General features: G+C 37.8%; 1 protein-coding gene and 1 long non-coding RNA gene across 2 annotated transcripts in view; one reads left to right on the forward strand and one right to left on the reverse strand.

Moving 5' to 3' along the window:
* LOC115213940 (ethanolamine-phosphate phospho-lyase) overlaps positions 1 to 25,000 on the reverse strand; it is an 81,037-nt gene that overhangs the window by 3,098 nt on the left and 52,939 nt on the right. The window contains exons 6-9 of the mRNA XM_029782942.2: positions 20,823 to 21,034; positions 16,588 to 16,682; positions 8,142 to 8,266; positions 3,319 to 3,473 (exon numbers count right to left, since the gene is read on the reverse strand). Coding sequence (XP_029638802.1) covers positions 3,319 to 3,473; positions 8,142 to 8,266; positions 16,588 to 16,682; positions 20,823 to 21,034 — 587 coding nt within the window. The remainder of the gene's footprint in view (positions 1 to 3,318; positions 3,474 to 8,141; positions 8,267 to 16,587; positions 16,683 to 20,822; positions 21,035 to 25,000) is intronic.
* LOC118764288 overlaps positions 14,915 to 25,000 on the forward strand; it is an 18,891-nt gene continuing 8,805 nt past the window's right edge. Inside the window, exons 1-2 of the long non-coding RNA XR_005000088.1 lie at positions 14,915 to 14,927; positions 18,988 to 18,990. This is a non-coding gene — a long non-coding RNA (uncharacterized LOC118764288). The remainder of the gene's footprint in view (positions 14,928 to 18,987; positions 18,991 to 25,000) is intronic.

Consider the following 25,000-nt stretch of genomic DNA (forward strand, 5'->3'; position numbering starts at 1 on the left):
TCATCATCATCATCATCATCATTTAACGTCCACTTTTCCATACTTGCAGGGGTCAAACAGTGTATGCTAAAGGCAGGTCATCTATGGCTGGACATCCTTCTTGTCACCAATCTTCACCTGTTTCCAAGTAACATAGTATTTCTTCATGGCAACACATGTTCATGCAGAAGATTGGAAATGAATGACACAACTTGTATCATCATCATCATCATCGTTTAACGTCTGCTTTCCATGCTAGCATGGGTTGGACAGTGCAACTGGGGTCTGGGAAGCCAGGAGGCGGCACCAGGTCCAGTCTGATCTGGCAGGGTTTCTACAGCTGGATGCCCTTCCTAACATCAATAACAGTGATAATCATTTTACAACTATCACATGATGTCAATACACACACACATTTTATTTATGGATTAACAAAGCTACCAATGGATTCATGTGGAAAGGATTTCCACAATCTTCAAGTGATAAACTTAACAACTGTGGTAATTGCCTCCATTATGGATAATACACTAGGTTACGCAAGACAATGTGGGACTTCAAAATGATTAGACAGATCAGATCACATGCTGGAATTCTAAACTGCACAGATATGCATAACATACACACAACACATATTCATGACTCAATGCTCAAAATATATTTATATGAACTTAGAAATATTTTCATGAACTTACAACTTCATGGACTAATTTTCATTTGAAACCCCATGAATAATAAGATGCACATGTTCAAACATCAATAAACACATGCTGGAAACATGTGGTGTGTGTTACTGTGCATTTCATAATTTAAGAGTAAATACACTATGCCCCTGCATGTTGTAAGAGACAATTAAAAAGATTAGCAACTGAAGGACGTCTAAGTATGAAACTCTACCTCAGAAAAACTGTCCAACCTATGCCAGCATGGAAAAGCAGGCATAAACAACAATGATGATGACACTTTTCAAAGATTTGACCTCTTGACACATTATCAAGCAGTGCAACATTTTATCTACATAGTCATTCTACCACAATTGTTGGTATGGTGGGTAGTGTTTCTTTGTGAAAACATAAACATCTGCATTCATGCCTGAGGAATGGACACAAGCAGGTGTGATTAAGCAGTTTAACAATCCAAAGGAATGGTTTCAAGTTCTATCCTGCTGTACAGCACTTTGGGCTAGTGTTGGATCAACCAAAGCCATCTGAGTGAAATTTGCTAAATAGAAACTATGTGGAAGCCCTTCAGAAGGACAGCTCATATTCTTGTATGAGAGACCTAATCCACTGTTTAGTTCAATGGAACTCAGATGTCTTTAGCAGAGTCCACATTGTTGCAAACATTAGGGCTAGGTTCTAGTCTGAAGATATTTCTCCCCTTCTGCTCATTAGACTCAGAGACCCTAAAAATAGCCATGAGTGCAACCTTTTTATCTTGTTTTTTATTTAGTTATAAAAGGAAAAATATTACTTTTACAGTTCCTGGAGCCTGGTGCAGCCTCCTGGCTTCCCAGACCCCAGTCAAACCGTCCAACCCATGCTAGCATGGAAAACGGACGTTAAACGATGATGATGAGTTTTATAATGGACTCACTATAAACCACTGACTGTAAAGAAGATAACAGTGACAGAAACATCAACCCTTCAACACTCACATTATCCTGTTGAATGTAATGCTTATTTATTCACATTGCTTTGAATTGATCATGCATTATCTTGTAGCTTTGAGATTTTGATGATGTGATTGTTTATCTTTAAAAAGACAAGAGGTCAGAACTTACCAGCTTGAACATAAAATAAGTATTGGGTTGTCCAAAAAGTTTGTGCCAATTTTTAAAGGAAAGAAAAAGGTCAATAAATACTTGCCATTACATTTTTAACCAACCAAATATGAACCATTTCCTTTAACTTGAAAATACCCTCTTCCCAAAATTGAGGTGGTTTCATGGCAAAGAATTCATCAAGGTATCTTTTTATGTCATCCAAGGAATTGAAATTTTTACCATTAAGACTATTCTGTAGAGGCCTGAATAAGTGAAAATCTGAAGGAGCAACATCTGGTGAATATGGAGGGTGGGATAACACAACCCAGCCGAGCTGCAGCAATTTTTCCCAAAGCATCAAGTATCGAAAATGAACTTTCTTATCTTCCATTTTAAAGGGTTACAGAATTAACACAGGTTATAGGAACATAAACCTTCTTCCACAAAAAGATAGCTTAAACTGTGCTCTAAATGGAGGTGTAGTCAAATCCTATTTTATGGACTCAACCATGTTCTAAAATAAGTTGAAAGGTAAGCTACTATAAATCGGCCCGAACTTTCCAGACATCCCAATAGAATTATTTGGGTCAGATACAGATAGATTAAATGTTAAAAAGTTAAGAAGCTTGCTTTGCAGCTGTGTAAGGTCAGTTTCACCCAGAAACAGCTGTACTCATATGTGCATCTGTGTGTACGTGTGTGTATGTACCAGCCTGTTTGAATGTTTGCATTTCATGATTATGTGAAAAATCAATGAGTTACAGTCAGTGTTCTCTGTTGTCATACTACTGTCAACAAATTATCTGAGGAATTTCAACAATGTTTTGTGGTCTGCTACCACAACAGCTCCTTCATAGGATCCAGTTAGCTCAAGCCATCATCAGGAGGAACCACATCTGGTTTCGGCCCCTACTCCTCTGCCGTTTTGACGTGGCAGGGCACCCACTATCGGAGGTGTCTTCAACTCTGGTGCTGAGTGCATGTCTTCTTTCTCGTTCTTTCTTCTGTTCCCTGGCCTCTTCGATGTAGCGTCAATGAGTGTCAGAAGGCAACTGCTTGTCTTGTCAAATTTCCCTTTAAATACCTGCTGCTAGGCTCCAGCAGGTAGCCCCAGCAAGTTGTTATGTGACACTGTCTAAACTTTAACTAACCAATGGAGGGCGCATAGTCTTAGCCCACGCATTCTCTAAATGAGACTGTCACCTGTCAGTCAGCAAAGCTACTTCAGTGTCAGCCTGTCTCACCTAGTGATGTTATTTTCCTGCCGGCATGTTATGACTGTCAAGCCATTTTTGGTCTTCCCGCTTCAGTGCTTTTGAAGACAAGTCAAATGAAACTTTCCTTACTTGAGAAACAAGCAAGGGTTAGCAGCAAGAAGGGCATCACGTTATACGCACTTTTGACAAGTTGTTGTGCACCCGAGCACTGTAACAATAATTTCATTATTATTATTATAATTAAATTAGTAAATACTAAGTAGAGCATCAAATGTAAATAACAATTGTTCTAACAGCTTATAATGATTGGATGCAAAACATTAAAAGAAAAGAAATTGAAAAGTAATAAAAAGTTCTTACCTAACGTCACCAATGATGGAATATTTTGATTTCAAATCATTAAGCTTTGACAGTAAATAACTTCCAATCTCTTGAGCATTTTTCAACAATTCCTCATTTTCAATGACATCCATCACAGCCAATGCGATAGCACAGGACACAGGGTTTCCACCAAACTAAAACAGAAAAAAAAAAACTATCAGAAATTAGATAACAAAAGTGATGGCTTACAAAACACTGAAGGAACATCTATGAAGCATAACACTACTGACTTCAGTATATCTTTTATTGGGTTTTTGTTTCAGTCATTGGGCTGTGGCCATACTGGAGCACTGCTTTGAAGGTTTGTTAGAAGAAATTGATTTATTAAGTCTGGAACCTACTCTGTCTGTTTCGTTTGCCAAACTGCTAGGTTATGGAGATGTAAACAAAATAACACCGGTTGTCAAGTGGTGGAAGGTGACAAACCTGAACTGAAACACACATACAAACACATAAAGACAGACAGATAAGTAGATAGATATAGATACATTGACACACATACACACACACACACACACACACACACACACACAGAGAGGACTTCTTTTAGTTTCCATTTACCAAATCTACCCAGAATGTTTTGATCAACCCAGCGCTATAATCGAAGACACTTACCCAGGGTGCTGTGCAGTGGGACTGCAGCCATACCTGCACCTATACTTGACTTAACAAGACAAAAATGATTAACAAACCGATGAGGAAGCCTCTACAGGATTATTCAAACTACTAGAAATAGCAACCAAACCTCCTTCAAAACAGATTCTGCAATTTTAAACAAGGAAAGGCACAGTGGAAGATGTAGTCCTAGACACTCTTAGAAAGTCCACCATTAAAAACTTTTTGATCACAGCTTTGCTCAGTCAGTTCAAGATATTGATGAGCATGACCTGGGGCCAAAAAACAACTTGAAACTCAGTTCCTGGAAATTCAATCAGTAAAAGAGTTATTCAGCTTTTGATTCTTTTAATACTATAGCTACCTTTCAGTTTTGTTTGTTGTCTTTCAGACTTTTGTCTTGTATACATTTCATTCTCTTTAAGGCGGAGAGCTGGCAGAACTGTTATTGTGCTTGGAGCACAATATTGTGCAGAACTGTTATTGTGAGCTGGCAGAATCGTTAGCACGCCGGGCTAAATGCGTAGCTGTATTTCGTCTGCCGTTACGTTCTGAGTTCAAATCCCGCCAAGGCCGACTTTGCCTTTCATCCTTTCGGGGTCGATAAATTAAGTACCAGTTATGCATTGGGATCGATATAATCGACTTAATCAGTTTGTCTGTCCTTGTTTGTCCTCTCTGTGTTTAGCCCCTTGTGGCTAGTAAAGAAATAGTTATTGTGCTTGGAAATGTTGCAAGAGTCAATAAAATAAGTACCAATTGAACACTGGGTCAAAGTAATCAACTAGCCTCCTTCCCAAAACTTGCTGACCTTATGCCAAAATTTGAAGCCAATATTTGGTTCTTTTGTCATCATTCTGCTCTATCATTATATCAACCAGACTATCAGATGTTGTGCTACACTGCTGGTCACAATGTGCTTCCTCACATTGTTGAAGCTTTCAAATGTTGCCTCCACAGGGTTACCCATTTACAGCTGAGTGGACTGCGGCAATGTGAAATGAAGTGTTTTGGTAAAGAACACAACGTACTGCCAATATGGGAATTGAAACCATGATCTTGTAATCATGGGTACAACACTCTAGCCACTAGGCCAAAATATATGCTGAACATATGAAAACAGATATATATATATATATACTAGATGCAGGCATGAATTGTGGTTATGATATCTACATCACAACTAAGTAGTTTGAGTGTAGTGTGTGTGTGTGTGTGTGGTAGTGTGGACATGTGTCTTCAGCTATAACCTAAGATCAAACAATGCTATGTGAGTGTATGGTTGAGGGAAACTGTATGGAATCCCACCAGAGGGAGAATTACTTTTCCTGAATAGCACATGTAATGCAGCCCACTTTGATACATTCTGCTACCCCTTGTGTGGCCTTAGTGGACCATCTTCTATTCATAGTATTTGAGTATCATATTTCTGGTCTATGAACAACTTCCTGCCACCAGATTTACAAACCCTGAAAAAAGATTGTGGGTACTGCCTTTCCTCTGCAAATGGACTTTACCTATAACTGTATTATTTATTTGATCATGGAACCGTGTAATGCATCTTACTCTGATCCTACCTTCGTTTTTGACAAACTGTGATATACTAATATCCTCAACTGGGGATATTTCTTCATCTTCACACCTCCCTGACTTCTCCTTCCCTGATGATGATATACTTAGCTTATGGAATCGTTACTTAATATCATGAGCTACATGCTTGGCTATTCTAGAAACAGCTGTAAGAGATTCTATATGTTTTTATTCCCTATCTAAGTTAAATGTCTTGAGTGATGTCAAATGTTCTGCTTTTTCCTATTTTACTTTAATCTTTATGTGTATGTGTATGTGTGTGCATACATGCATGTATGTATGTATGTAGGTATGTGTGTGTATGTTTATATACATATATATATATATATTATATATAATAAAATACAAAATGGGACAAGAACACAAAACATCTGGACAACTAGGTGATACAAAAAGGGACAACAAAACATCCAGATAGACGATACAAAAAAACATGGACAGGTCATTCAAAGCCTTTTATCTTCAGTCAAGAACTGGATCATCCTCCCAATTTCGGCTATATACATATATATATATATATATATATATACGCACAAATATGGGTTAAGAGAAATAACTCAGGGTCGCCAGTGTCATGTATTTGAACAACACTGACAAACACCAGTATATCAAATACCAAACTACATACATTCTTGGTTCATTAGAATTATTTCTGCCTGTAGAGGATGTGTCATCACTAAATGCTAAATAAGACCAACTCTACATGATAAGGGGAGATAACCTAAAGACTCAAGAATACTCCAAACTTGATATGCAACAGAGAAAAAGGACAGATTGATTGTCTGAAGATAAGAGGACAGTTATGGACATGTTTCTGCCTCGATAAGGGGCATCAACATGACAATTGTCCAATCATATCTTCAGTATTATACAAAAAGGGTAGAATACATTTATGGCATAGTTAACTTGCACAACATGTCTAGATAAAACAGATGGATGAAAATGTAATAATGGGAATTCTGTGAGTCAAAGCAAACTGTAGCTTCAAAATTGCTCCTCTCACGCCAAAATCGTCTTTCAGCTTTAGCATCAGAAGATGCTCTTTTAGATATCTGAGGTATTGTAATTTACAACAGAGAGGCTGGTTGCTCTAAGTAAACTGGAATAGTTTCTGATGCACCAATATTTATTGATTGTATATCACTGTCTTAATTTCCTTGTTTTGTTAAATAGCTAACTGAACAGATGCAGTTTGTTTCTTATAATTTTATTTTAGTTATATGCTGTTCTCTATGTTAATGAAGCATTGTATGTGATGTGTGGTATATTTTGATGATTCTATGTGATGTGAGATATAATATGATATTCTCTGGTGGAATAATAATAATAATATTTTTCAATGGTAAGTAATCATTTTCAGACCTGAAGAAGCTATTTAGTAGGTATTTTCCTGAGACAGACAGACTGTAACAGATAGGTTCATGAACTATCACAGAGACAGATAGGTTAATGAGGCAACATAGAAAGTATGTTGCCGCATTAACCAAAGTTACATTGAAACCATGAGATGAAACATGATGGATGTGAACTATTTTGGCAATGAGCTTATTGAATCAATGGTGAATATTACTAGATTCTGAGCAGATGAGTTGATAACAAACTGTCAATGGCCAGGATCAACTTGTTCTGTAAGCAAACTACTGCTATTATCCATATTATCCAAACTACTGCTATTATCCAAACTCCACCCGTCTAACACCCGTGGACATATTTACAAAGTCAGAAAACAGCACAGCTCCCATGACTTTAGGAAACATTTTTTCACGCTGAGAGTTGCTGAAGCATGGAACAAACTGCCGGCATTGGTTGTTAGTTGTCAGAGCACTGCATTCTTCAAAACTTCCATGCTTTCTGAGATTCGCCAACACTACACCTGATTTTCTCCCCTCCATTTACACACAAGCATGTATCTGACTCATACATTGTTCGCTTTCCAGACATTTGTACATTACTGCATATACTCTATACGCACTTTCTGACAAGCTGTGGTGCACCTGAGCACTGTATACAATAATTTCATTATTATATTTGTGACATGTGCAGATGACATAACTAACTAGCACTCCATAGATTACGATGATGAGGGTTCCAGTTGATCCAGTCAATGGAACAGCCTGCTCGTGAAACTTATGTGCAAGTGGTTGAACACTCCACAGATAAGTGTACCCTTAACGTAGTTCTCATGAAGAATCAGCATGACACAGAGTGTGACAAGGCTGACCCTTCAAAATATAGGTACTATTCATTTTTGCCATCGGAGTGGACTGGAGCAATGTGAAATAAAGTGTATTGCTTAAGGACACAACACATCACCGGGAATTGAACTCATGATCTTACGTTTGTGAGCTGAATACCCTAACCCCTAAGCCATGCACCTTCAGCTACCAAAAGACCAATATGATTTATTGGTCTGGGCAAGTTGACCAACCAAATGATGATGACATCACTATAAACACTTCCTCACATCACCACAAAAATTCTCGTCTCACTAACATTAACATACAAACTTTTCTATTAGCTCCTAAAGCATCATCTCACTCACTCGTTGCACTCTAACATGAAATCAAGAAATAACTAGTGGTAAAAAGTTAACTCACAGTGTTGAAGTAACTGGTTCCTAAACTGTGGAAGGCAGCAGATACTTCTGCCGTAGTCACAACAGCCGACACAGGGTGTCCATTTCCCATCGGCTTCCCCATCGTTACAATATCTGGTATAACACCTGGCAAAAACAAAAAAAAAATAATAATAAGATGTCTTCATTAGGTTGCTTGTATATATGCAATTGCTTAATTTCAGAAAGGAGTGCTCAATACATGTTATAAAGGACATAGCTTTGTATTAAAACTGAAGCTGAGGATTTGCCTTGTGACTCAAATTTCTTGCTCTTGCAATCAACAGGTGTGATCAGTAGCATGAAACTTGAGTTGTAAGACAAACTCTTGGCTTCAAATTTCTTGCTCTTGCAATCAACAAGTGTGATCAGTAGCATGACTTGAGTTGTAAGACAAACTCTTGGCTTCAAATTTCTTGCTTTTGCAATGAACAGGTGTGATCAGTAGCATGAAACTTGAATTGTAAGACAAACTCTTGGCTTCAAATTTCTTGCTCTTGCAATCAACAAGTGTGATCAGTAGCATGACTTGAGTTGTAAGACAAACTCTTGGCTTCAAATTTCTTGCTCTTGCAATCAACAGGTGTGATCAGTAGCATGAAACTTGAATTGTAAGACAAACTCTTGGCTTCAAATTTCTTGCTCTTGCAATCAACAAGTGTGATCAGTAGCATGACTTGAGTTGTAAGACAAACTCTTGGCTTCAAATTTCTTGCTCTTGCAATCAACAGGTGTGATCAGTAGCATGAAACTTGAATTGTAAGACAAACTCTTGGCTTCAAATTTCTTGCTCTTGCAATCAACAAGTGTGATCAGTAGCATGAAACTTGAGTTGTAAGACAAAACTCTTGGCTTCAAATTTCTTGCTCTTGCAATCAACAGGTGTGATGAGTAGCATGAAACTTGAATTGTAAGACAAACTCTTGGCTTCAAATTTCTTGCTCTTGCAATCAACAAGTGTGATCAGTAGCATGACTTGAGTTGTAAGACAAACTCTTGGCTTCAAATTTCTTGCTCTTGCAATCAACAGGTGTGATCAGTAGCATGAAACTTGAATTGTAAGACAAACTCTTGGCTTCAAATTTCTTGCTCTTGCAATCAACAAGTGTGATCAGTAGCATGAAACTTGAGTTGTAAGACAAAACTCTTGGCTTCAAATTTCTTGCTCTTGCAATCAACAGGTGTGATCAGTAGCATGAAACTTGAATTGTAAGACAAACTCTTGGCTTCAAATTTCTTGCTCTTGCAATCAACAAGTGTGATCAGTAGCATGACTTGAGTTGTAAGACAAACTCTTGGCTTCAAATTTCTTGCTCTTGCAATCAACAGGTGTGATCAGTAGCATGAAACTTGAGCTGTAAGACAAACTCTTGGCTTCAAATTTCTTGCTCTTGCAATCAACAGGTGTGATCAGTAGCATGAAACTTGAGTTGTAAGACAAACTCTTGGCTTCAAATTTCTTGCTCTTGCAATCAACAGGTGTGATCAGTAGCATGAAACTTGAGTTGTAAGACAAACTCTTGGCTTCAAATTTCTTGCTCTTGCAATCAACAGGTGTGATCAGTAGCATGAAACTTGAGTTGTAAGACAAACTCTTGGTTTCAAATTTCTTGCTCTTGCAATCAACAGGTGTGATCAGTAGCATGAAACTTGAGTTGTAAGACAAACTCTTGGCTTCAAATTTCTTGCTCTTGCAATCAACAGGTGTGATCAGTAGCATGAAACTTGAGTTGTAAGACAAACTCTTGGCTTCAAATTTCTTGCTCTTGCAATCAACAGGTGTGATCAGTAGCATGAAACTTGAGTTGTAAGACAAACTCTTGGCTTCAAATTTCTTGCTCTTGCAATCAACAAGTGTGATCAATAGCTTGAAACTTGAGTTGTAAGACAAACACTTAGTTTCAGTTTTGATTAAAAAAAAAAAAAGAAGCTATATCCATTATAACGTATGTGTGTGAGAGAGAGTGGGGTATTGTGTGTCTGTGAACGAGCACTAGTTTATAGAATTAAAAGCAGAAAAAAAGCACTCTGAGTAAAAGATGTCTCCCTTGGACCATAAAATACAATGTCAGTTGTAATCAAAATAAAATTTTTTATGAGAGTAAAAAAAAGCATAAATTTCTAGCTGTCAATGATCAGGCAGTGTTTCTACAGCTGGATGCCCTTCCTAAAGCCAACTACTCCATGAGTGTAGTGGGTACATTTTACGTGCCACTGGCACAGGGGCCAGAGGAGGCTAGCAATGGCCATGTTCGGTTGGTGCTTTTTATGTGCTACTGGTACAGAAGCCAATCAAGGCAGCGCTGGCAATGGCCACGTTTGGATGGTGCTTTTTACATGCCACTGGCATGGGTATTGCAACTACAATTTCCATTTGATTTTAATTTTGATGATGTACTTGACTCAATAGGTCTCCTCAAGCACAGCAGGTCGCCCTATGATCCAAGGTACTTTTGAATGGGCTGGGGCTGGTTATGCAAAACTGGTGTAGGATACAGCCGTGAACTCACTTTATTTGCCGGGTCTTTGCAGTCACAGCATATCTCCAGAGGTCTCTGTCTTTCGTCATTGCCTCTGTGAGGCCCAACATTCGAAGGTCATGCTTGACCACCTCATCCCACCTCTTCCTGGGTCTCCCTCTATCCTGGATTCCTTCAACTGTTTGGGAGTGGCACTTCTTCACACATCTCTCCTTATCCATCCATAGTACATGACCAGCGCAAACGTCTCTCTTGCACGCCACATCAGATGCTTCTTATGTCTAACATTTCTCTCAGGACGCTTACACTCTGTCGTGTGTGCACACTGACATTACACATCCAGCAGATCATGCTAGCTTCATTTCTTTCAAGCCTATGCATGTCCTCTGCAGTCGCGGCTCATGTTTCACTGCTGTGAAGCATGGCAGTTCGCACACATGCGTCGTACAATCTACCTTTCACTCTGAGCGAGAGGCCCTTTGTCATCAGCAGGGGTAGAAGCTTCTAAACTTTGCCCAGGCTATTCTTATTCTAGTATCAACACTCTCTGAGCATCCACCCCCACTACAAACTTGGTCACCTAGGTAGTGGAAACTATCAACTACTTCTAGTTTATTGAAAGGTGTGAGAATGTTGCAAAAATGTGGATGGTACCTCTGTAAGTGTAGAGCTGTGAGTTGAAGAGAAGGAATTAGAGAGGGCACTTGCTCTTGGTGTTCAGGGAAATTTTGGACAGTGGGGTTCCTTGATTGTGCCTAGAGATCATCCTGTATCAGGAGGGCTACATCTCTATCATCTTCCCCACCTTCTCTTTTTTAAATCTTTGTATACTATGTGTCTGTCCCTCCCTTTCCATTGTATACTGTGTATACTTTCCTTTTTTTTTTGTTCTTTATTATATGTAAACACCCACATTTTATGTCTGTCTTGGTATTGTCTCCCTCATCCTTTGCCTTGGTGGCAAATAAATGAAATCATCATCATCATCATCATTATTATTAATAATGATAATAATATAGCCTTGGATATTCTAACATTGATTTCATCATCAAAGTACTATTAAAGTTTACTGTACCCCCAAGATATTTAAATGGTTTGACCCACTTGGGTGGTTTATTGTCAATTATCACGTTTAAACCTTGAGTATGTTCTGTCCCAGACCTTGGTCAGAACAAAACTTCAGTATTCTTAATGCTAATAGTCAGCCAAAATGCATAATAAAGGAAGACCCCCTGCCAGGGTATAAGGATAAGTTGACACAATCACTAAAACCCCTACAGCTTAATTTAATATCTTGAGAAAGTTATTGCCTAGATTGATCTGAGTGGCGTAAAATGTGTGTCATAACGCATCTAAACAATTTGAGTTGAAGAAACAGAGCTATGAAAGAATTATATCCTGCAGTCAACAGACACATTTGTCTAATCCTAGGCAAAAATCAAAATCATCACTGTCCCCATTGTGACTACATAGTAAAATCCATACCTGGACTCAAATTACTCTTTTACTCTTTACTCTTTTACTTGTTTCAGTGATATGACTGCGGCCATGCTGGAGCACTGCCTTTAATCGAGCAACTCGACCCCGGGACTTAATCTTTTGTAAGCCCAGTGCTTATTCTATCGGTCTCTTTTGCCGAACCACTAAGTAACGGGGACATAAACACACCAGCATCGGTTGTCAAGCAATGCTAGGGGGACAAACACACACACGCATATATATATATACATATATACGACGGTCTTCTTTCAGTTTCCGTCTACCAAATCCACTCACAAGGCTTTGGTCGGCCCGAGGCTATAGTAGAAGACACTTGCCCAAGGTGCCACGCAGTGGGACTGAACCCGGAACCGTGTGGTTGGTAAACAAGCTACTTACCACACAGCCGCTCCTGCGCCTGTTCATGCATCCAGTGCAAATAGATGTAACTTCCGTTTCTCAATCCTTTCCTTCAAACACTCATACATCGAAATCAATGGGAATGACCATCATTAATTATGTAAGTGCTGCTACATTTTTTACAGTGGACTGGACCAGTAAAACCTGATATGGTCACAGCACAATGCCAGAGATACAGTTAGTACTAACTAACTACCCGTACATTATTTGTCTGGACAGCTTTTGTCTTTGTCGTTCAGTTTCCAGATAAGCCCTTATCAAACAGACTTATGATCAAATATATTCCAAGCGTGACCACTCTGTCTTTTTTGGGAGTATCTAGGACTGCTAGTGTCTAACATGTCCTTCCCTTTATTAAGATGATTGAAATAGCAAAGTATTTGGCTGCTATATCTAGCAGATCAAGGACCAGGTAGCAGCACCCTCATTGGCTTGTCTGGTCTGCTGTAGTTCTATAAACAAAGTACCAGTAATAAACTGGAGATGAGTTCATTGAATACTTCCCACATCTGTGGTCTAGTGCCTATGTAAGGATTCTTTAGTCCCAAAAAAAGCAACAGAAAACAGAAAAAAAGTATTTCGTACAGTAACTACCTTAAAGGAGGTAACTGACTGCATCTGTACATCTCAAGAGAACTGATCAGAGACAAAAATGCAGTTCCCCCGTCTTGATTCTACTTGCCAATGACTTTTAATATCTCTTCCTTTATACTTTGAAAACCTGACTAAAACTTTGTCATCCTTGGGTTCAGTCCCACTCTCTTTACTCTTTACTCTTTTACTTGTTTCAATCATTTGACTGCGGCCATGCTGGAGCACCGCCTTTAGTCGAGCAAATCGACCCCGGGACTTCTTCTTTGTAAGCCCAGTACTTATTCTATCGGTCTCTTTTGCCGAACCGCTAAGTGACGGGGACGTAAACACACCAGCATCGGTTGTCAAGCAATGCTAAGGGGACAAACACAGACACACATATACACACACAAACATATACACACACACTTATATATATGTACATATATACGACAGGCTTCTTTCAGTTTCCGTCTACCAAATCCACTCACAAGGCATTGGTCGGCCCGGGGCTATAGCAGAAGACACTCGCCCAAGATGCCACGCAGTGGGACTGAACCCGGAACCATGTGGTTGGTTAGCAAGCTACTTACCACACAGCCACTCTTGCGCCTATATCACTTCTTGAGCAAGTGTTTTCTACTACAGACCCAGGCCGATCAACACCTTGTGAATGGATTTAGAAGAGGGAAACTGAAAGAAGCCCATTGCTTATATATATATATGTATACATATGTGTGTGTCAGTGCACGCGTGTGTGTGTGCCAGTGCACGCGTGAGTGTGTGTCAGTGCATGTATGTGTGTGTGTGTGTGTGAGTTACTGTCCCTATGTTTTGACATCATGTGATGGTTGTAAACAAGTATCACCATAATGCTAGATGTGTCCTTCATTTCCAATATTCTTTGAAAAAAACTGTCAGGTCATGAAGAAATAATACCTTACATAGAAATAAGTGAAGGTTGGCAACAGGAAGGACATAAAGCCGTAGTAAAAACTCTACCTTGGCAAATTCCATCCGTTTTATGCAACCAGGAAAATATTGGCGCTAAAACAATGACAATACATAATATATTATGCACAGGGTGGCCCAAAAGTCACAAAGGGGGTCTAAATTTTAATAAATTTATTATTATTACATTTTTTTAATTTGTAGTATTCAGGTTGTGATTTTTCACACCTAACTTGACACTTTAGTAGAACTCATGTCTGCAAACCTCGTGACATACTTAGATTGTTGAAAAAATCGCTAATACGGCCTCTAGAAGGGACGTTTATATATCCTATATATAACTATGCTTTTTAAAACAACCAAGGGAAATAACTCATACCAACTATAATATTTTTAAACACTCAAGGGAAATAACCCATTTCATTGTTTTTCATACATATATCATCATGGCTCGGCTTCGCGAACGAAGATCAGGAAGGCTGTCCACGTCGCGTGCATGCACACTCATGACTGACAAGTCCGATATGGGAAAGGCAGGTCTGTGAGCAGTGTTCACAGACGAAGGTAACATCCGATGTGGTGTCAGAGGCGGCTCGCGCCTTCCTCCTGCGTCTCTTGTCTTTAAGTGCGTCTCTTCTTTGTTCCTCAAACTTGCTGACTGCGTTGAAGATGGATCGTGTGGCGCCAGATATCACGGTCCGCATCCAGGTCTGGCCAGCATTGGTGGTTAATTTGACATGCTGTAAGAGACTTCTTGAGGCAGTCATATACTACATTCATATTTTACCTTTAATAAATTAGCCTTCATAAAGTTCACCTTTAAAACATACAAGTCAATTGATACTGTGCTCCACACCAATGATGCTGTTCATTACCCCGTTGAATTCCTCAATAGCCTTGCACCTTCAGGTCTACCACCGCACGAATTGCATCTAAAGGTTGGAGCCCCAGTTATGCTTTTAAGAAACCTCGATCCTCCAAAGTTATGCAATGGCACAAGACTTACCAAAAAAATTGATGCAGACACTGTTGGAAGCAACAATACTGATTGGAAGAGCAAGTGGTGAAAATGTTTTCATTCCAAACATTCCAACACACAAATTGATTTCAAAAGGCTTTGCAATGAGCACTAACATAGTACAGGGTCAGACATTGGAAGAACCTCTGACAACCTCTGCCATCAACCTCCGACAATGTTTTTCACCAACCTCCATAAACCTCTCACGCTAATCTCCAACAATCTCTCCCTCCTACAGCTAACAGTTTCTGTACATTTTCGTGAGAGAAAATATACCTTCTGTGGCAGTTATAACGAAATTGCTTTCTTATAACACAGTAATAAGGTGTTTCAACAGAACATCTTTACCCGGGAATTACTGGGTACACCAGCTAATGTATGTATGCATGCATGCATGTATGTATGTCAAGACACTGAAACTTTCGGATGAGATGAGAAAGGACCAAGATACCTGGCACCTTGCTGTACTCAATAAGACCTGTCCTCCACAGCAGAAACGTTAAGACCACATCCCCTGGTGAAGAGGATTGGCCTGCAAAAGTCCTTAGCCAGCATCACGTAAAGGTGCTTGTGTCAGTGCCACATTAAAAGCACTCAGCACACACTGTAAAGTGTTTGGTGTTAGGAAAGGCATCCAACCATAGACACCAATCCAAATCTGACTGGAATCTGGTATAGCTCTCTGGCTTGCCTGCTCTGATCAAACCATCCAACCCATGCCAACTGGAAAAATGGACTTTAAAGGATGGTGGTGGTGATGATGAGGATGATGATATATCTTCTACTATTGCCCTGAGATAACCAAAGTCTTGCAAGTGGGTTTAATAGAGACAGAAAGAAGCCCATTGTATACACATGCATATATGTGTATGTGTGTGCAACTGTCTCCTTGCCTTGATATTGTGCAATAATTGTAAATGAGCATCACCTTCATGCAAGCAGTGTCCTTCATTTCCAATTTTCTGATTTATGATTGGTGAGTTATGGATGATGAGTCATGGTGGTACACCATGTTGAGTCATGGCTGTACTTAGTTGTGGTGAGTCATGGATGGACACATCTTTTCAGTGATCTTTCATTACATGCTGTGTATTGTGGCTGTGAGTGTAGCAGCTGCATGGTCATAGATTACAGCAGAACTCTAACATGGAGTGCATCATGAATGTTCAGAAGGTAAACTGTTATGCCCTCTTTCTGATGTAAATATACAATAATTACAAAATATATCAACCAGCAAAGAGATCTAAATCTGACTGCTCCCTCTACAAGAAATAGCAACCAAATCTCCATTAAATCATACTCCACCATCATAGAGGTGATAAACTGATAATGTTTTCCCAAAACACAGTGACCTACAGAAAAGACAAACAAAAAACCTTAAAAAATAGAATGATCCAGGCTTGAATACCTATGATCACAGATTTCCTCAGTGAAAGCTATGATGTAGGACAAAAAAAAAAACAATAATTGCAACAGAACACAAAAGAAAACACACAAAGAAGACTCACCGTAAGTTTCAAATGCCCACATATGGGAACCAACACGGCCAAAACCAACTTGAACCTCATCAGCTATACACAAACCACCAGCATCACGAACATACCTAGGATGTAAAAAAAATATGAATGTATATAAATACATAACCAAACACACAGTTCTGTTGTTAGTTGTCGGAGCACTGCATCCTTCAAAACTTCCATGCTTCCTGAGATTCGCCAACACTACACCAGATTTTCTCCCCTCCATACACACGCAAGCATGTATCTGACTCATACACTGTTCACTTTCCAGACATTTGTACATTACTGCATATGCTTTATATGCACTTTTGACAAGTTGTGGTGCACCTGAGCACTGTATACAATAATTTCATTATTATATTATTATTATTATTATTATTATATAATTAAATAAATGCATAAGTAACTGACATAATATTCATACAATCAATTAAATATATATCACTTCACTTATATTCACCTGCCACTGTACCTTGAGGCTATGTTCTGATTTATTTCCATCACCATCTCTCTCACTCTCTCAGCTTTTTCTCCAACTGGGGCATCCTTGTATCTCTTCTATAGTAAGACACCTATTCCTATTCCTCTATTATTTTTTTAACCTCTCATCAACTAGTATGAAGTTACCTCCCTCAATACTACTCTCCCTACCAGTTGCAGGGTCTTTGTCTTGTAAGTTACTTGGAGACCCCTCTCCAGTGCTGGTACCACACAAAAAACACCCAGTGTAGTTGATAAAGTGGTTAGCATTAGGAAAGGCATCCAGCTGTAGAAAGTATGCCAAAGCAGACAATAAAGTTTGGCACTGTTCTCTGACTTGCCAGCTCTTGTCATACCGACCAATCCATGCCAGCATGGTAAATGGACATTAAATGATGATGATACATATGGTTGACTCCCTCGCAAATGACAAATGAAAGTTCACAATTTCTTGCTGAAGAACCAGCACAGATGATTTATTTGCAGTGATCAAACGCTTATATTGTACATTGGCTCTCTCTCCCTCCATCAAATTAACATTGCCTGTACAGGGGCCCAGAGTTCCACACATCAGACGTCAAAGTAATCATAGAGTTATGTGAAATAAAATGTTTTGCTCAAAATCTTAACGCACAGCCCAGTCCAGGAATTGAAACCACAATCATATGATCATGACTTCAACTCTGAAACCACTGGGCAATGTGCCTTCAATACACATGTATGTATGTGTATATGTATGTATGTACATATACAAATATAAATTCATCTTCACCATCACCATTTAATGTCCCTTTTCCATGCTGGCATGAGTTGGATGGTTTGACAGGAGCTGTAAGTCCAGAGGCCACTCTAGGCACCATTGCCTGTTCTGGCATGGTTTCTATGGATGGATGCCCTTCCTAATGCCAACCACTATACAGAGTGTACTGGGTATTTTTTATGTGGCACCAGCACACACACAGTGAAAAAAAAAAAACATCACAAACTATTACTCCAAGTTTCACATAACCAATATCATCAGACAAAAGTGATGCTTTGAGACAATACAATGGTGTGAAATTGTATTAGATGGTGCAGTGAGGATTAGTTGGACAATTTAAACATCTAAAGCTGTTTGGACAGGGTGTTTTGATACTTCAAAGTTAATGGAATTTGTTGGGTAGTATAATTGACAGTTCAATGAAAGACAATATAAACATTAATAACAAATATAAAGTTAAATAAAATGAATTGTCATACACTGATACAGAGAAATAGTTGTAATATTTGGTGTCAAGGAAAAATTCGAGGCAAGAACCATTAGAGAATTTAAGAAACATAGATGGAGTATACACAGGAGGAGCCAGATGTTACACACCAAAACATTTGACACTTTATTTATATTACATTATTAAAGGTGGTGAGCTGGTAGAATTGTTAGTACGCTGGGTGAAATGCTTAGTGGTATTTCGTCTATCTTCACATTCTGAGTTCAAATTCTGCTGAGGTTGGCTTTGCTTTTTTTTCCTTCTGGGGTCAATAAATTAAGTACCAGTGAAGCCCTGGGGTCAATGTAATTGACTAGCCCTATCCCCCTTGATTTCAGGCCTTATGCCAATAGTAGAAAGGATTATTATTATTATTATTATTATTATTATTATTATTCAATTTGTTCATCATGTACAAGTACATGAGTATTCATCATAATTTCTATTTATTTTATTCAATTTTAGAAACATGGAAGCATGTCTTTGACAATTCTGGACCATATATACTTAACCATAAATCTGGCTATCTATACATAGATACACACATACGCATGCATACATAAACACACACACACACCCACATACATATATATTTGCAAGTGCCTTGAACTACAGCTCTGGGCCAATCGAAACCTTGTGAGTGGATTTGGTTGAAAAGAAGCCTGTCATGCAAGTGTGTGTGTGTATGTGTGCATGCGTGTGCATGTGTATGTGTGTGCATGTGGGAGAGAAAGAAAGTGTGTGTGAGTATTTGTGTCTCCTTGTCTTGACATTGCATGATTGTAGTAACTGAATGTCATTCATTTCCAATATTCTGCCAAAATATGGCTGGCTCTGGGAGAAATATTATCTTGTTTTGGAAACGGATGAAGGTTTCCAAGCAAGGTAATCCTTGACAGGAAAAGCATGCAGCCATTGAACATCCGCTTCAATAACACCATCCAACCCATGCAAGCATGGAAAAGTGGTTATTAAAACAATGACAATAATGATGATGATAATGGTATGTGTGTGGATAGTAGGTAGATGGACAAATGTGTGTGTCTGTGTATGTGTGTTATGCCCCACTCCACTTTATGAATGAGAGAGTGAAATAAATTTGGCATCTATATAATTTTTCTTTCTTCACCATAGTGTTGAACAAGTTTTAAATATTTCAAATCATTTCTAAAAACCAACACTAAAACACTGTTTATGTATTCAACCCAAAATAGTAATTTAATGCGAATTTGTAAAATTACTAATTCCTTATTTTTAATAGATGTACCTTCACAGATTCTTTATAACTTGTAATTGTTTTCTGCTCTTAATTAATAACATTCCCTACCACTTGGCTTGTTCCCTTATTTCTTAGCCTTCACTTATAATCCCATTTACATCCGGATTACATTATAGCAGTGTTTCTTCCACATGGGGAAAAAGGAGAACCCAGAGTGTTATAAGAATTGAAAACAAGGTAGATAAAAAATCCCCCTATTGAAAAAAAAAAAATTATGAAGCATTAAAAACTTACTTGTCCGATACTTTGGCAACAATGAAATTTACAAAGTGCTCAAGGTGTTTTTTGAGAACATGACTATGATCAGACCCCTTTTGGTACGTAAAACTGCCGGTGACACATGAAAAAACATTCAAGCAAGGTCGTTGCCAGTGCCGCTGGACTGGCTCCTGTACAGGTGGCACGTAAAAAACACCATTTGAGCGTTGCCATTGCCAGTACCGCTTGACTGGCCCTCGTGCTGGTGGCATGTAAAAGCACCCAATACACTCTCAGAGTGGTTGGCATTAGAAAGGGCATCCAGCTGTATAAACTCTGCCAGATCAGATTGGAGCCTGGTGCAGCCATCTGGTTCGCCAGTCTTCAGTCAAATCGTCCAATCCATGCTAACATGGAAAGCAGACGTTAAACAATGATGATGATGTTGGATGCTGTAAGAGGGATGAAGCACTTGTGTGTGATGGAGATGTAACCTGTCTTTCAAAATCTAAAAGCGTTCAGCTATTTTCCCTTCATGTTTTCCCAAATAAAGCTGAGTTAATGTTTCAGCACACAGAAATATGAGCTTGGTTGGTGGTGAGGAAGAGTGACTAAGATGCATTTTAACTTGCCTAGTGCCAGTTCATAAATAAAGAGACATAAATGGTAAAGTGATCATAGAGAGGTCAACCTTCCCAACTGAAAAATGAAAATGTATCCCCACTAGAGATAAAGGATCCAGAATCCATGCTCATGAAGCTCTGGAAATTTAACACATTTTGGCTCTTGATAATCAAAATGTCACACCGCAGTTTTACCCAACAAATTTGTGGCTTTGTATGAGAATATCACTTATGGGATGACAAGGAAAGATTGTTAGTTGAAAGAGGGTACATAGAAAAATACGGAACGATAATGGAAGAAAAAGAAGGAAGATGCGTTTGAAAGTGAGAGGAGTAAAAAGAATAATAGGGAGAATGTGTGATGAAGGGGGAAAAACATTAAATAAAAATACACACTGAAATGCTTTATTCATGTATCCTTCAGGATAAATAATTTGTCCCCCACAGCTCTGTAGAGATTCTGCAATGAAACAGGCTGGTTTCTTTCCTTCTTTTGCTAATGCATCAACAACTGATTTAATTTCATCAGCATACATCTGGCCGAGGTCTGCGTTTTCTGGGAAGTTACAGTCTTGATACTTTCCACGATATACATCCGGACAGGGGACCTAGACAACAGATTGCAGGAGAATACTCATATTGCCACACAGGAACATCAGGTTAAAAGTATTGGGTTGTCCGGAAAGTTCGTGCCAATTTATAGTAGCTTACCTTTCGACTTACTTTAGAACATGGTTGAGTCCATAAAATAGGATTTGACTACACCTCCATTTAGAGTACAGTTTAAGCTATCTTTACATGGAAGAAGTTTTATGTTCCTATAACCTGTGTTAATTCTGTAACCCTTTAAAATGGAAGATAAGGAAGTTCATTTTTGGCACATGATGCTTTGAGAACCAGACAAAAATTGCTGCAGCTCGGCTGGGATGTGTTACCCCACCCTCCTTATTTACCAGATATTGCTCCTTCGGATTTCCATTTATTCAGGTCACTACAGAATAATCTTAATGGTAAAAATTTCAATTCCTCGGATGACATGAAAAGATATCTTGATGAATTCTTTGCCATGAAACCACCTCAATTCTGGGAAGAGGGTATTTTCAAGTTAAAGGAAAGATGGAGACGCATTGTGCAAAAAAAAATAATGGCTCATATTTGGTTGATTAAAAATGTAATGGCAGGTATTTATTGACATTTTTCTTTCTTTTAAAAATAGGCACAAACTTTCCAGACAACCCAATACTAGAAACCCTACGACAATAATATAAATTCATTTAAAATAAAAAGGCATCACAGAACTTGCTTTGGGAAAAGACAACAACAAAAAGAAAAACATCAAACAATGCTTAGTCCTCTCTCTCACTCTTTAACCATGGCCATTAACTTACATTTATATCTTAAACTGCATCCACTTATATCAGAGTTATATTTGTCTTCACAATTGACTTGACCTAAGATCCATGTGTTAAAACTGAACCAACTACATTGTGGAAGTGTCTTTCTATCCATTTAATGACACATAAAACTGCTACATTCACTTTAAACTTACAGTTAATGTGAATTTTAAAACTTTTCTCTGTTACTAAATGACTAGAATGGCTCCCCCATGATGTAGTTACCATGCTGTCTTATGAAATATTTATTAAACATTTGAAACATATGCTCTCCGATATGGTCTTTTTTTTTCTTCATAAATGTTTAAATCACATGCTGTTGATATTGTTGCTGTTTAACCCCAGGTCAATCTTGGTTAATAGATTTATGATGAAAGATATACCAGCTGTAACCACTTTGCATTATTAAATGCTATATAGGTCTAGACTATCTATTTATTTTTTGTTTTCATATTGCAGTTGGTGGACAACAGTACTGTTAATGACAGGTTTCCAAAAATCCAATCACTGTTTCATTGCATTTTTGATGATGAGAGTAAGAAGGGAGTGTCTTTGATTTGGTGCAGAATAATTATCACAAAGGATTTTGTTCAAATAGCACTGTATTATATTTACTTATTTTTCTTACTGATGCTGACATCGTTTACTAATGAACAGAGGTGCAAGCATGGTTGTAACATTAAGAAGTTTGCTTCCCAGCCACATGGGTTTTGAGTTCAGTCCTAGTGCTTGGCATTTTAAACAAGTGTCTTCTACTAAAGTCCCAAGCTAACCAAAGCCTTGTGAATGCATTTGGTATACACAAACTGACAGAAGCATGTTGTGCACATGCGTGCATGTATGTGTGGAGTTAGGAGGTATGAGAGGTGAATATAGACTTATTTAACCACATGGCTTCCATAGGGTTACAGCTGTTTTGTAACCTTCTTCATGTAGTATGCAAGAATTTACACATACATGTTTGCATTAATATGTCTGCTCAGCATTACACTATACAATTGTATATTCACAAATTAATGCAAATAAAGAAAGCTAGCTCACCAGATCCCCATGGTTACATCAACAGCTCAACTCTAAATATACACAAAAAACTCACTCTTTATATTTACACTGTATGGAAGGCCAGAACTAGACAAAGTAACATTAAATTGGTCAGTGATACTGTGGTACTATGCATTACAGAGACAATTCCTTCACATTTGAACACCTTCAGATCAAATAAGTTAAAATGCCAGATAGAAAATTAAGGCATTTACCATCCTTAATTTCAGCAAAAAAACCAGAAGAAATAACGAGAGATTATCATCATCATCATAGTTTAACGTCCGTTTTCCATGCTAGCATGGGTTGGACGGTTCGACCGGGATCTGGGAAGCCAGAAGGCTGCACCAGACTCAAGTCTGATCTGGCAGTGTTTCTACAGCTGGATGCACTTCCTAATGCCAGTAAAAAAAATAAAACATAAAATTATAAGCAAATAATATTTTTAAAATTTACACAGGTAAATTTTTAAAAAGTAATTACACAGGTGGGTAGGCTGGTTTAGAGACAAAACAGCTGGTGATTTAACCATTTAGCATTCAAATTATTCTGTCAAATGTAATGCTTATTTATTCACACTATTTTGAATTTATCCTATATTATCGTGTGGCTTTGAGATTTCAATGATGTAATTCTTTATTTTTAAAATGACAATGTAATATAGGTGAGGGAAGCTGAATCTGGCTGGTTTGAAAATAAAACAGGTAGAATATTTTGGCCAGATAATACTAGATTAAATACTAAAAGGTTAAAGATTCTACAGAATTCGTGGATAGGTAGGTGGGGGAGTGATTCAATCTGATATCAAGAAACTATATTCTTCAACTATAAACTTTTATACAAAGTCAACTAAGATCACAAAACATCTACAGAAGGAGTTTGGTCTCTCAACAACGATATTCTCACATCACCAAGCCTCAATATGCTTTCCATACAGTGTATTAATCTGAAATAAACAAAGTACATACACAGAAACACAGCTATACAAGAATATATACATACATGTAAATACGCAAACACACTCACACATATGCATACACACATACACACATATATAGGAGACACAAACACATACATGTATATATTCCAAAACATACACACACACACACAAACATATCTATCTATCTATCTATCTATCTATATATATATATATATATATAAAGTTATACACACACATACTTGTACCTACATATATACAGAATACATATAAACACACCTACTTGTGCAGGTATATAAATGTATACACACAATACACACAACTGTACAGATTTTTAAATATAAATATACATACATATATACACAAATCTATAAATATACATAAATACATACAACCAAATAAACATATACATACATGTGCATGCAAGCACACACACACACACACACAAACTCACACACACATCCATCCATCCATCAAATGTACAATTTAATGTACACTCTAGAAACATAAAAGCTACTAATGCATTTTTGCTCTGAAGACATGTGGCTATACAAGTTTTTATAATGCACCTTGAGTCTCCAAGCAATCTTTAGACTCTGAGCACATGGTCTGTTCTGTTTAAAAGTCAGGATGCTGGTACATGAGAAACCATGAGAAAAAATAAAATAAAGAAAATTATTCACCTGCCTAGCTACATGTCTTCATAACAAGAAGCTACTCGTAGCTCCTATCTTTATACAATGTATATTAAATGATATTTACCTCTCACTGGATGGAGTACATTTTTTGTTGATCTTATTTTAATGGGACAGTGATATATATATATATATATAATATATATATATATGAATATTTAACTACACACAATACAAGCTGAAAGTAGTACACACATTTATATGGATACACATATACATATATATATATTCACATACATACACATGCATTCATACATACATATATAAATACATCCACACATACATATTTATATATTCAAATAGATATGCATAGACAAAAACACACATGTATATGTGTATGTATGTATATATATACAGTGGCGGCCAAAATGTTCCGAACGGCATTGTTTTCGTCAGAAAAGTAGATATACTTTTTTATCAAAGTTGTTTTATATTCTATAATTTTCACAGACAATAAATACGATATTATTTGTTATTGCCTGAGATTTTGGTGTAATTTGAGAGAAT

The sequence above is a fragment of the Octopus sinensis genome, linkage group LG7, assembly GCF_006345805.1.
Source record: "Octopus sinensis linkage group LG7, ASM634580v1, whole genome shotgun sequence".
Taxonomy (NCBI): domain Eukaryota; kingdom Metazoa; phylum Mollusca; class Cephalopoda; order Octopoda; family Octopodidae; genus Octopus; species Octopus sinensis.